This window comes from Callorhinus ursinus, unplaced genomic scaffold (assembly GCF_003265705.2).
Source record: "Callorhinus ursinus isolate GAN/ISIS: 27379988/994484 unplaced genomic scaffold, GSC_fseal_2.0 scaffold9, whole genome shotgun sequence".
NCBI classification, from domain to species: domain Eukaryota; kingdom Metazoa; phylum Chordata; class Mammalia; order Carnivora; family Otariidae; genus Callorhinus; species Callorhinus ursinus.
This window is the reverse complement of record NW_027397071.1, coordinates 61143932-61158544: the sequence shown is the minus strand read 5'-3', so window position 1 is coordinate 61158544 and position 14613 is coordinate 61143932. Positions and strand designations below refer to the sequence as shown.

At 34.9% G+C, this 14613-nt stretch overlaps 1 protein-coding gene across 3 annotated transcripts in view; it reads left to right on the top strand.

The window, feature by feature from the left end:
- The first annotated feature begins 254 nt into the window (after positions 1-254).
- The window catches only part of CUNH1orf185 (chromosome unknown C1orf185 homolog), a 38357-nt gene continuing 23998 nt past the window's right edge, over positions 255-14613 (top strand). For 2 of the 3 annotated variants that reach the window (XM_025871878.2, XM_025871876.2), the window contains exons 1-2: positions 255-284; positions 9817-9922. In XM_025871878.2, coding sequence (XP_025727663.1) covers positions 269-284; positions 9817-9922 — 122 coding nt within the window. In that variant the 5' untranslated portion in view covers positions 255-268. The other variant, XM_073896773.1, reaches the window with a different exon arrangement.

Genomic DNA, 14613 nt, shown 5'->3' with positions numbered 1-14613 from the left:
CCTAATATTGCAGTATTTTGGTGTAAATTTCCCCTAAGTTCTGCTTTAATGGCATCCCAAAAATCCTGATAATGTTGTGTTTTCATTTTATTTGGGTTGAGTGTTCTATAAATGTTAATTAGATCCATGGTGACACAAGGCTCCAAAGTTCCCTGGGGATAATTTCCTTCCCAGTCAAACCTAAAAGGAGAAAGAACAGGAGAAAGATGCTTGAGAGGTTTTTATGACATCACTTCCATTCAGATTCCATTGTTTAGAACTCTGTCGTATGGCTTCACCTAATGGTATGGGAAGCTGGGACATGGTAGTCTAGCTTTTTGCCTGGGAAGAAGAGGAAAATGTATTTGGACAAACAACCAGAAATTTCTTTTCATTTTCTGGAAGAGCTTGTATAAGATAAGAAATACTTGAATCATGGGTATACAGTAGAAATTGTAAAGTTATTGGGGCCTGCTGTTTTCTTTGGGGGAAATTTTGTAACTGCTGATTCAGTTTAATGGATACATGTTCATTTAGGTTTTCTATTACTTCTTGAGTCACTTTTTAGGTACATATAATTTTGTATAAGTTTTAAAATGTATTAGCATAAATCTGTTCAAAGTATTTTCTTATTTTAAACTGCTGTAATTGTAATTATGTTCTTTCTTCATTTTAAATATTGCTTACTTGTACCTTTTTTTACTTGGTTGTTAATCTAACTAGAGATTTGTCGATCTTATTAGTCTTTACCAAAAATCTTAATTTGTATCCCATTAATTTCTGTTCATTATTTCTTTTCTCTACATTATTTGGGCTTATTTTGCTGGTTTTTTTCAACTTGCAATTTGCATGATAAGCTCATTATTTTTCAACTTTCTTTTCTTTTTCTTTTTTTTTTAAGATTATTTATTTATTTATTTGACAGAGAGAGACACAGCGAGAGAGGGAACACAAGCAGGGGGAGTGGGAGAGGGAGAAGCAAGCTTCCTGCTGAGCAGGGAGCCCAATGCGGGGCTCCATCCCAGGACCTTGGGATCATGACCTGAGCCGAAGGCAGACGCTTAATGACTGAGCCACCCAGGCGCCCCTCAGCTTTCTTTTCTAGTATATGCATTTAGGGCCATACATTTCCCTTGAATTTGGCTCCAGCTTTGTTGCTACAAGTCTTTGTACATATCATTATTCATCACATCTATGTATTTTTAAACTTCCACTGATTTCTTCTTTAATGTGTGAGTTATTTACAGTGTGATTTTAAATTTCACAAGTATGGGAGCTTTTCTTAGGGTATATATTAGGTTATTAATTTCAAAATTTTCAGAGAATGTAGTATGTGTAAAATGATTCTGTAAAACTTGTTGAGTCTTTCTTGTTTTATGGCCTGGTATATGCATGTTAAGTTTGAGATGTCTTCCTGTTTTTTTTATGTTATTAATTCCTTGCAACATTATCTCATTTATTTCTAATTCTAATTGTGTAAGATAGATAGTATGACTCCCATTTTTCAAATAAGAACATTAAAGTCCAGCTAGCACAATAAGTAACTTTTCTATATTCGCAGACAGATCTAGTTAGTCTTATAACCACTTGGAACAAACACTAACTAAAAAAGTATGGTCAACTTTTTATACTGGTTGCATATGGGCCTTGCTTATATCTCATTATAGATTTTTAAACCTTTAGGGCAAGGAGTCATTCTTACTTAAATGGCTTTTTATCCCTCACTTGATATCTGAAACAGTGTTCTACACATATTTGGTGTTCAAAAGATTTTTGTTGATTGGGTACCTGGGTGGCTCATTCAGTTAAGTGACCAGCTCTTGGTTTTGGCTTGGGTCATGATCTCAGGGTTGTGAGATCAAGGCTCATAAGGGACTCCACACTCAGCACAGAGTCGTCTTAAGATTCTTTCCCTTCCCTATCCTTCCCCCTCTGTTCCTCCCCCGCTTGCTCACTCTCTCTCAAATAAATACATAAAATCTTAAAAAAAAAAAAAAGGATTTTTGTTGAATTGGAGTAAACCTGAGACTGAAATCTGGCAAAATTCTAAAAGAAATAATAAACAGGTAATCTGTGAATACTCAAAAAATAAAACAGGACTTGTAGTTCTGGAATTATTGCAAAAAATAATCTGAAAACACTCTGATACAAGTACCTAATAATTCTGGGAAAAGTTATAGATATAGGTGTATATAGATAACATCTATATCTATCTATATCCTTCAAATACCTCTATATATCTGTCTAAATCTAGACAGATATGTTAAAGGACAGATATATACATACATACATTGATAACTATATAAAGATATATCCTTTATATCAATATAAAGAATAGCTATAGATATATATGTTAAAGGATAGATGGGCTAACAAAGAGGGACCTACAAAGGCAATAAAGGTATAGATACATAAATGGAAGGAAAACTAAGTGAATTTATTTTACTGATGCCAAGGCAAAAGAGAGAGTGGCCAATAGTGACCCTTTGATTTTTGTGTTAATGAAGTTATTAATGGCCTTGGAAATAGATGTGAAGAAGTAGGAATTCTCATTTAGACTGCAAATGGTACCAAAAAAAAAAGAAAAAAAGGATCAATTGTAAGCTGGGGGGTGCTGCCAAGAGAGAGTTTTATTTATTTTAAGATTTAAGACAATGTTCTTGGGGTGCCTGGGTAAGCTGGCTACCTTCAGCTAAGGTCATGATCTCAGAGTCCTGGGATCGAACCCTGCATTGGGCTCTCTGCTCAGTGGGGAGCCTGCTTCTCCCTCTGCCTGTGTCCCCTACTTGTGCTTCTTTCTCATTCACTCTATCAAATAAATAAATAAAGTCTTTTAAAAAAAGGACTTAATGTTCTTGCCTAACTATCTCTTACTCAGTCTGTAAGATTCAGCTCAGGTGTTATCTCTAGGACTGTACCTGTACTTGATCAAACTCCTGTTGTCTTAGCACTATCAAAAGGTCTTTATCATAGCACTTAGAATATTTTAATGAACATATCCATTTAAATATCTTGTCTCCTGCAGATTATAAACTCTGTGATCATGTGTTATTTATCTTTCAATCACCAATTCTTGACAGAGGTTTGGCAATAGAAAATTCTCAGGCCATGTTTAAACTACGGAGCTTTTAAAAATTTACCCTTTTTATAAATCTACCTGTGACCACATTTTGTACTTATTTCTTCCTTTATAACACCTATATACTTTTTAATTGCATTTATTCCTTTTCACATGTATGACCTTCTTACATATATATTTATATTATTACATACTTATAAACAACATAGTTATATTATTCATTTTTGTAATACTAGCATTTAGCATAGTGCCTATCATTCATTTATTGAATATTCAGTCATTTCTCGAGTAACCAGTCGTTATTCTAAATTCCAAGAATACCATAATGAAAAAGATTTATCTTTTGGTAGAGGAAGACAGAATAGACAATAAACAAGTAAAGAAAATTATTTACAATAGTAATTATTAAAGACAAAGAAACAAAGTGAAATGATAGAGTAACTGCTGAAAGTGAGGAGTCATTACTTTATTTATTTATTATTTACTTATTTATTTTTAGAGAGAGAGGTGCACGCGATGAGCGGGGGTGGGGGCAAAGGGAGAGGGAAAGAGAGAATCCTCAAGTAGACTCTCCGCTGAGCGCAGAGCCCAATGCAGGGCTCAATCCCGGGACCCTGAGATCATGACTAGAGCCGAAATCAAGGGCCTGCTGCTCAAAACCAACTGAGCCACCCAGGCACCCCAGTAGAGTCATTACTTTAGACAGGATACTTAAGAGCAGAATCAAGAAAGTAAAAATACTACCTTTGTATATATATTGATTAAAACTTTAAAGTGAGAAGGGGATCTTAATGATTTACAGAGTCCAGCCTTTTCATTTTACAGATTGATTTAGAGAGATTGTGTGACTTGTTGAAGGTATTAACAAATATGTAATTTGTCTTTCTCTTGGTAAAGTGGTTTGGAAACTTTCAGGTTCTTTATACCTGATTGGGATTTCCCTGAGATGTAAATGACCTGTTTAAACCAGGGACTATGATGGTGTACTAATCACACCTATTTTCTTGCTTAATGGAAATTTGAAAAAAAAAGAAAAGATAGAGGAGGGCAGGGATCTTCAGGGGAGACAGTTAAGTGTGCTATAATCACAGTGATAACAATAATGTTCTATAAGGAGACTTGTAGTATCGAAGTAAAGGTGTCAGGAATTATGTAAGAAGCTTCAAAGATTTTTTTTCTGAATTTTCTAGATACTCATGGTAGATAATACACACACACGCGAAGTCTAGAGTAGAAAATTGTAACTACAAGCCCTTACGCCAGGGATAACCATTGTTGATTATTTTCCTTATACAAATGTTTCTCCTCTTTCTTTATTTTTCTCTCTCTCTCTCTTTCTTTCTTTCTTTGTCTTTCTTTTTCACAAAATTGAAATTATATTATTTTTATATATTTTTTTAATATTTGAGAAAACCAGAAAAGTGAAAAGAAAAAGGAAAAGGTCAAAGGATAACAAACACCCATGTAATCTACTAAATACATGTTTTTTGATCATATAAGCTTCAGATCTTTAATTTTTTAAAGAAATAAAACATTACAGATAAAGTCTGAGTTTACGTTCCATCTTTAGTCCCATTCCCCTCATTCCCTCTCCAGACACAACAAATTTAATGTATTTTAATACTTCTATTTCATTAATTTTTTTAGAAATAGTATTATTTTGTGTTTTCTTTTAATGTGCATACATGCAATCAATACATAATTGGAATAATTGAACATGAATTTATGGGAGTTGCTTTTTGCACTGAACGTTATATTTTTCAGTTCTATTCATGCTGATATGTATATATCTAGTTTATTCATAAGTCTTAAGTGTTAACCTTGATGAATTTTCATTGAACACACCTATGTGACCAGCTCCCAGCTCAAGAAACAGAACATTACCAGCATTCCTGAACTCCCCAGATACCTGTGTTTGAATTTTATGTCGGCCTTCTTTTGCCCAACATTATTTATGAAATTTATCTATTTTGTTGTGCATAGTTATAGTCTATTCTTTCCCATTTATAGAATATTTTGTTTTCTTAAATCAATTCAGTTTTTGAAATTTATCCATTCAACTGTTGATGGGCATTTGTGCAGTTTCTAATTTGTGGCTGTCTCAAATAGTGATGCTATAAACGTAGTACATATTTTTCTGAATGTATATGTATATGTTTCATTTTGGTATATGTCTAAAAATTGTTGGGTCATGGGTATGCCTATGTTCAGCTTTAATAATAGAGCCAAACAATTTTCCAAAGTATTGTACAAAACTACAATCGCACCAATAGTGAATGAGAATTCAGGTTACTCTGCCTCCTTGGCAACAATTGACATTTTCTGTCATTTTCATTTTAGGCATCATATAGAGTAGTTGTTATTACCTCATTGTGGTTTAATTAGTACTTCCCTGATTGTTAATGAAGTTTTCATATGTGTATTGGCCATTTAGATATTCTTTTTTATGATATCCTTAAATATTTAGCATCCTTAATTATTTTTTTCTAACAAATCTAAAGATATTAAGGGTCTCTATTCTCCACCCGATCTAGGTAAGGAAGGACCTTAGCAACTTTTAGATAACTATTGTTCCCTCACTTAGTGGTTGTGTGCCTTCAAGCAAGTTTCTTAACTTTATTTTGCCTCAATTGTTTCTGCATCTAGAAAATGAGGAAATAATAGTACTTAACTCAGAGTTGTGAGAATTAAATGAGTTTAAATATATAATACACTGAACAGTGCCTGGCATGTAGTATTTACTATATGAATATCAGTTATTATCGTTGTTGTTGTTATTGGCAAAATGATAGACCATATATATCATATATATATATCAAGGGGACAGAATAGAGATTTCAGAAGGAGACTGACACAAATATAGCTACTTGATTTTTGACAAGGGTACAAAAGCAACTCAGTGAAGAAAGGATAGTCTTTTCAACAAATGGTGTTGGAGGCACTAGATATACATATCCAAAGGGGGGAAAAAGGAACTTGACCCATGCCTTACACCTTACGTAAAAATTAATTCAAAATGAATCATAAATTAAATGTAAAACATAAAACTATAAATCCTTTATAGGAAAACATAGGAGAAAATCTCTGTGGCCTGGGTTAGGCAAAGAGTTCTCAGATAGGACCATAACACAATCCATTCAAGGAAAAACTTAATAAATTAGACACCACCAAAATTTAAAAGTTTTGCTCTGTGAAAGACACTCTTAAGAGAATTGAAAAGACAAGCCATAGACTTGGAGAAAATATTTCCAAATCATGTATCTGACCAAGGACTTGAGGAATTCTAAAAAATCAGCAAAGATGTAAACAAATACTTCACTGAACAAGACATATGGATGGCAAATAAGCACATGCAAAGATGCTCAACATCATTATTCATTAAGGAAATGCAAATTAAAACCACAGTGAGATACCACTGTACATCTGTACATCTATTAGAATGTACATCTGTACATCTATTAGAATGACTGAAATAAAGCTAACGATATCAAGTGGTGGCAATGATGCAGAGCAAGTGGAACTATCATATAATGCTGGTGGGAAATAGATGATACAGACACTTTGGAAAGCAATGTGGCAGTTTCTTACACATTTAAATATATATTTACTACATGACACTACTGAACTAAAAACTTATGTTCAAACACCTTAATGCAGGTGTATAGTAGCTTTAATCTAACAACCCCAAACTGGAAACAAATGTCTCTCAGCTGGGGAATAAACAAACTGTGGTACATCTGTAAAATGGAATGTTACTCAGCAATAAAAAGAAACAAACTATTAATACATGCAACACAATGTAGGTGAATGTCACATGCATTATGCTAAGTGAAAAAGGCCAGACTCAAAAGGCCACGTGCTGTATGATTCCATTTATATGAAATTCACATAAGGCAAAAGTATAAGGATGGAGAATAGGGATGGAAAATAAACAATGGTTGCCAGCAATTAAAGTGCTTGACCACTAAGAGGCAGTATGAGGAAATTTGGGGAGGTGATGGAAGTCTCACGTAACTTGGTTATGGTGCTGTGACAGATATTTTTTGTATTTGTCAAAACTTACAGAACTGCACACACACACAAATGAATTTTACTATATAAATTAAAAACTTTTTAAAATCCTTCTTAGGTTATTTCCCTGAATATTGCTTTTCCACTACTCTTATTTTTTCTTTTAGGAACCCTGTTACTTTTATATTATATATTCTTAATCTTTTCCAATCTCATATTTCCTTATATTTTTCATTTCTTTATGTAATTAGGTGAGTTTCTCAGTGTTATATTTCATCTCATTCATTGTGTTCAAAGAAGAATTTATCTTAAAATTTTTGAATTTTTCATTTTCTAAGATTCCTTCTTGGTCTTCTATTAGTGGTTCAGGACCCCCTTCCCTCAGAGATTTTGTTCATGTAGTCATTCACAGTGCCAAAGGATGATTTGGTCTAGGTCTTGTCTCGGTGATTTTCTCTGCTTCTTCTAGCTAATTCTTGCTTCCAGATCTCAGTGCTTCATATGCCTGTGGTTTTAGGCTCTACTTATTTTTCTGTGTTGCTCTTATTTCTTTGTCCCTAGAAATCTTTATCTTTTTTTCCCCAAAGTTTTATTTATTTAAATAATCTCTACACACTGTGTAGGGCTCGAACTCATGACCCCAACATCAAGAGTCACATGCTCTTCTGACTGAGCTGGCCAGGTGCCCCTAGAAATCTTTATCTTATATTTGAGTATGATCATGTCTTTTTAATTTTTTAAAAATATGCATTTTACCAATCTTGCTTTTATCAATGAATACTGTCTGATATTTTGTTATACCACTCTGCCAGTGATTCTCAGCTGGGGCAGTTTTGCCCCCCAGAATACATTTGCCTGGAGACATCTTTGGTACAATGCATAGAACAATCCCTACAACAAATTATCTGATCCAAAAGATCAATAGTATTGATGTTGAGAAATCCTGCACTAAATAATTAAAGAATATGATATTTTTTATATGTAACATCATCATAACTTATTTAATTGCCCTCCTAAGTTGTTTTACTTAGAAGTTTTTTTTTTTGTATTGTAAGTATCACTTTGATAAATAGCCTTCTATATTTTTTTGGTACCATTAATTAATTCCCAAATGTAGACATTTTCTGAACGCAAACAAAACGAAGATTTGAGAGGCATCATCTTGGAAGCTGGAAATTACTTAGGAAACAACAAAAATATGGGAACTACAAAGTCTTTATCATGTCATATTTTTAGTGGAACTTATAATATGTTCACACATAAAGATCTTCCATTAGTTTTATTTTTTTAAGATTTTATTTAAATTCCGGTTAATTAACATACAGTATAATATTAACTTCAGGTGTACAATTTAGTGATTCAACATTTCTATGCAACACCTGGCACTCATCACAAGTGCATCCTTAGTCCCCATCACCTTTTTAACCCATCCCCTCTGGTGATCATCAGTTTGTTCTCTATAGTTTTATACTTTTAAATCCTTTTTTTCCAGGTAATATGCAGTTGACCTTTGAACAACATGGGTTTGAACTGTGAGGGTCCACTTATATGTGGATGATTTTCCATATAGTATAGGACTATTAATGTATTTTCTCCTCCCTATAATTTTCTTAATAACATTTTCTTTTCTCTAGCTTATTTATTGTAAGACTACAGTATATAATACATAGAACATACAAAATATGTGTTAATCAACTGTTTATGTTATTGGTAAGGCTTCCAGTCTGCAGTAGGCTGTTGTTTATACATGTATATACATAAGTAGTTAAGTTTTCAGAGAGTCAAAAGTTATATGTGGATTTGTGAGTGTGCACAGAGTTGGTGCCCCTAATCCTCACATTGTTTAAGGGTCAGCTGTACTCTTAAATTGTTTTAAGGCCCTTTATGTTCTATACAGCTTTTTGTGAAAGCTTCCTACAGCTTGCTTTATGGTTAGGTATCAGATTTCAGAATCTTAAGGAATACTTGACCAACCTGACTATAAATACCTCGTGCATTCTATATTCTTAATTCTTTTCAATACATACCAGTATTAAGATGATTTATAGAAGGAATAAGATAATAGAAAAAAACAGAGGACTGGCTTTAATCTGCTGCCTAATCTCAGTTCAGGTCTCTCTCTTACCTAGACCTCAATTTTATCACCTGTAAAATGAAGGAGTTATACCACATAATTCCTATAGGCTTTTCCAATTTTAAACCTGTGATATGCTATTATTTTATATTGCTTTTATTTAGGTTTTGGCCATGATCTGTTATTGTTCCTGGGATAAATAGAGATAAAACAAAGATTTCTAAAACATTTTAAAGTTTCTCATGTTTGTTATTTATTACCCTCCATCTGCCTTCTTGTAGTGATTGATAATACAAATTTTAAAATGCAAAGTGTCTTATGTTGGAGGACTGCAAAGAATGATACTGGAAAAATAACAAAAATTTACAGCTAGACTGGGAAAGGAGAAAGCTAGATAAGAAAAAAGAAGGTGACAGCTGTACAAAAACAAACAAAACCTAGGTATCAAATTGAGGCAGGGTCAGAGAAATGTACCCTGGACCCTAATCACCATGAGGCCTTGTGTTGAAATTTGTTAGAATTGCACAGGACCCTAGAATTCAGGTTTCCCAACTTCCCGGTTAATGTTTTAACACTACAGTATGTCATATCATACATATTATTATGTCATTTAATTTTACCTAGAGAATGAAGATACATGCATGAAATAATCTTTTATAATTTATTTGTATAGGTTTTTTTAACCACTTAACTTATTTTCTGGCTGCTGGTGCTGTTACTTTGGGAATTGGTTTCTTTGCTTTGGCATCAGCTTTGTGGTTCCTGATTTGCAAACGAAGGTAAGGTTTATTAGAATGCTTAACTTTTTTTCCTCTTAAAAACTCAATGAAAGACTTTTTCAAATGGTATTAAATAAGTATAATAGCACTGATTCTGTAATTTGAGGTTTGGTTATAGACACTTTGATTGGGGAGGGAAAGCTTTACATGTTTAAAATAGCCCAGAAAGACAAGTCCTAGTAGTATAATAGTCTGAGTGCTGTAATAGCAATCTTCATGCATTAAAATTTTAAGGAATAATGAGACATATTTTATTTTCTAGAAGATGTGTGTTCAAATTATAAGGCTAGAAATTTAAAAAAATTTTGATTTCTAATTTAGAGGTTAAAAACATTACTGAGACAAAAAGACTCTTTCTTTAGGAGATATTTAAGAGAAGAGCTGACAGAATGCTTTGGTATAGTCTAAATGTAGTCTTTTGCCAGAGACAGAAAACCCTAAAATCTGGTGGTTTTGATTATTTTGTTCAGTATTTGCTTTGTCTGATGTTTAAAAATGTAAATTGTAATACGCTCTTACACACACTCTTCCAGTATTCCCTATCTCAGCAAATGAATGCATACTATCTATTCATTTGCACAAGTCAGAAAACTGGAAATTATTCACTTATTCATTCTTTTAACAAATATTTATTGGTGCCTGCCATTGTTCTAGGTACCAAGGATACAACTGTGAACAAGTTGACAGTTTCTGTTCCATAGACTAGCAGTGCTACTGGGAGGAGACAGATAATGAAAAATAAAATGGTCAGGGAATGTCTCTTCAAGTGGGCAGTATTTAATCTGAGATCAGAGTTAAAAGAAGGAGCCAACCATGTGAAGACTTTTGTCAAAGAGCTCTCTAGGCTGAAGGGTTAGGAAGTACAAAGACCCCATATGGGAATGTTCTTGGTATTGTTCAATAAAGGGAAAGAAGGCTAGTGTATAGACTGTAGTGAGTGAGGGAAATAATGATGAGACTGAAGATGTAGATGGGGGCTAGATCACATAGGATGTTGTAGGCCAAAATATGGAGTTTGGATTTTATTATTTATGCCATCATAAGGTTTTAAGCCAGAGAATGACATTATCAGCATAATAATGGCTAACATTGAGGGCTTACTACATGGTAGGCACTGTTGTGCTTTATACGTGATCTCATTTAACCACCCCATGAGGTAGCAGTAATATTATCTCTCTTTTAAGGACACTATAATGTCACCTACAGATGATTTACATTTTTATAAAACTTTTTAAAATTTGAGATATAATTCACATACAATATAATACATAGATTTTAAACATATGATGATGAATTTCAGCAAATATATTCCCATGTAATCACAACCACAGTCAAGATATATAACTTTCCATCACCCTGGAAAGTTCCCTTATGTTCCTTTCCAGGCATCACTCCCCACCTCCCACTCAGAGGCAGTCATTATTCTGATTTTTATTACCAGAGGTTAATTTTGTCTAGTCTTGAGTTACATGTAAATGGAATCATATGGACTTTTTTATGTTTGCTTTTTTGACTTAACATAATATTTTTGAGATTCATTCATGTCATTGTATTTATCTGTATTTCATTCTTTTTATTGATGATTTTTATTAATTGTATAAATATACCTCACTTTATTCTTAATGGACAGTTGGGTCATTTCCAGTTTTTAGTTCTTAGGAGTAAGGCTGCTATGAACGTTCTTGTATAAATCTTTTTGTACATGTGCTTTCACTTCTCTTGGGTAAATGCCTAAGAGTAGAATTACTGGATCATATGTGATTAACTTTGTAGCAAACTGCTGAACAGTTTTCCAAAGTGGGTACATACTCCTACCAGCAATATATGAGAGTTTTAATTCATTTTTTTTAAAAAGATTTTTCTTCTCTGTGAAGCCTGAATTTTAATTGAGCAAGGGTGAAAGCAGAGAATGTTAGGAGGCTATTGCATAGTCCAGGTCAGAGATGATAATGTCTTAGATTAATATGGAAGTAGAGGAGATAAAAAGAAGAGGTTGGATTTGGGGTGTGTTTTGCAGGTAAAGTTAGCAGGGCTTGTTTGATGGATTAGATAAGGTAAGGGAAGATAAATGAAATGGGAGAATTAATGCTAACACCTACGTTTTTACCATGAGCAACTGAGTAGTTGATCATGCCATTTACTGAGATGAGAATATGATTAGAGAGGGGAGCAAGTTGAGGGAATAGTGATAAACTAGGAGTTGCAATTTGGAAAGTCTTTTGGACATCCATTAGAAATGTCCCATACTCAGATATACATGTAGGACTTTCAGAAGAGAGTTTAAGGCTGAAGATTTAGGATATCAATGTATAGAGGGTATCTGAGGTCATAGAACTGGGTGAGACTAACCAGGGAGTGATTGTTGGAAGAAAAGAACCTAGGACTGTGCCCTTCAGCCCACCAACATTTAGAAATCTAGCAAAAGAATAGGAAGAATCAATATCTGAGAAGGAAAAACAGAAAGGTACACTGTCAAGGAAGTCAAAATTAGAAAATTTTCAGGGGGTGCTGGGAAGATGGCAGAGTAGGGGACCCTAAGCTCACCCTGTCCCATGTTTACAACTGGATATCATTCACATCCAAGTCAATAAACCGGAGAGTGATCCGAAGACTGGCAGAACAAACTCCACAACTAAATGTAGAGAAGAAGCTGCATGGGAGAGGTTAGGAAGAGCAGAAACTGTGGTCAGGAGCTCCCCACAGGAGGGAAAGAGCTGCAGTTGTGGAGAGGGGAAAACACCAGGAAGCCCACACAGAGAAAATGAATCCCCATAACCTCTGGCCTTGAAAACCAAAGGGGCTGAATTCTGTGAGTCTGTATAACCAGTAGAACTTGGAACCTGGAGTTTTAAAATTCAGAGGTAGTGATAGCCCACAAAGAGTGCCCACCCTTAAAGAGACAAGAGCCCAAGGAAAGGCAACATAGAAATGACAGCTTGCAGAATGGAGGGAGATCTGTTTATACTGATTTCAGAGAGTGTTGGAGGATTTCTATGGGAACAAAGGAGCTGGCAGGTGCCATTTTCCTCTCCTGGCACTGCATAGGCACTTGCTACCTAACCTATTGGTACTGCGCTCTGCCCACAAGTTCTGAGAACTCACCAACTCCAAGCCTGCTGGTCTCGGCTCCAGGCTCACTGCAATTTTTGTTAATGCTGTGCATGCTGCACCTACCCACTGCCTCTACATGCTGTGCCCCCATGCCATCACACTTTGGGGGATCCAGCCTAGAACTAGTGGGTCAATGCAAATTTAACTAACACTGCATGTGCCCTGCCCAACCACCAAGTGCCCCTGGTGGCCACCACCACCATCCTCATGTGCCGTACCCCCAACAGCCATTTGGCCATTGGAGGTCCGGCCTAGGACTAGGGGTTCAGTGCAAATTGTGCTAACATCAAAATTTGCCCCCAAGCCCTTCTGCTGTCACACCCCCTCAAAGCCGGCCTACCTGGATCTCACTAATATCGTAGAGAGCAAGCACAGCCCACAACAGGCAAAGAGCCAGTGCAGATGTCTAGACGAAAATGAAAAGTGACTCAGACACCATAGCAGGACGCAAAAAACACATAGGAGACTCCTCTGAAGAACCAGGTTCTGGTGAATAGGGGACACTGCACTGCAGGGCACTACAGGACCTCTTCTTCATAAAGCCACTACTTTAAAGAACAGAACACACAATTGACTTTTGTAACACACAGAAACAGACACAGGTAGACAAATGAGGAGACAGAGTTGCAAATGAAAGAACAAGACAAAATCACAGCAAGATATCTTTTTTGTTTGTTTGTTTTTAAATTTTATTATGCTATGTTAATCACCATACATTACATCATTAGTTTTTGATGTAGTGTTCCATCAGCAGGATATCCAAGAGAAAGAAAAATAATATGCCTGATACGGAATTTAAAGTAATGATCACAAAGATACTCACTGGACTTCAGGAAAGGGTGGAGGACATCAGTAAGAACCTTGACAAAAAGATAAAAAATAATATATCAAAGATGAAGAATGCAATAAATGAAATTAAAAATACAATAGATGCAATAAGTAGTAGGCTACAGGAAGCAGAGGAATGTATCAGTGACCTGGAGGAGAGAATAATGGAAAGCAATCAAGCTGAACAACGAGAAACAAATAAAATACTACATAATGAGAATAGACTTACAGAACTCAGTGGCTCCTTCAAGCATAATAACATTCATATTAGAGGGATCCCAGAAGGAAAAGAGAGAGAAGGGGAGGCAGAAAATGTATTTGCAGAAATAATAGCTAAAAACTTCCCAAACCTGGGGAGGGAAACAGAGATCCAGATACAGGAGGCACAGAGATCCCCCAACAAATTAAACCCAAGAAGGTCCACACCAAGACATTTAGTAATTAAAGTGGCAAAAAATAGTGATAAAGAATTTTAAAGGTAGCAAGAGAAGACAGCTACATACAAAGGAAACTCCAAAAATCTATCAGCTGATTTTTTAGCAGAAACTTTGTGAGCCAAAAGAGGGTGGCATAATGTATTCCAAGTGATGAAAGGGAAAATTCTGCAGCCAAGAATACTTTACCCAGCAAGGCTATCATTCAGAATATAAGAAGAGATAAAGAGTTTCCCAAACAAAAGTTAAAAGAATTCATGGCCACTAAACCAGCCCTATAAGAAATGTTAAGGGGGACTCTGAGTGGAAAACAAAAAC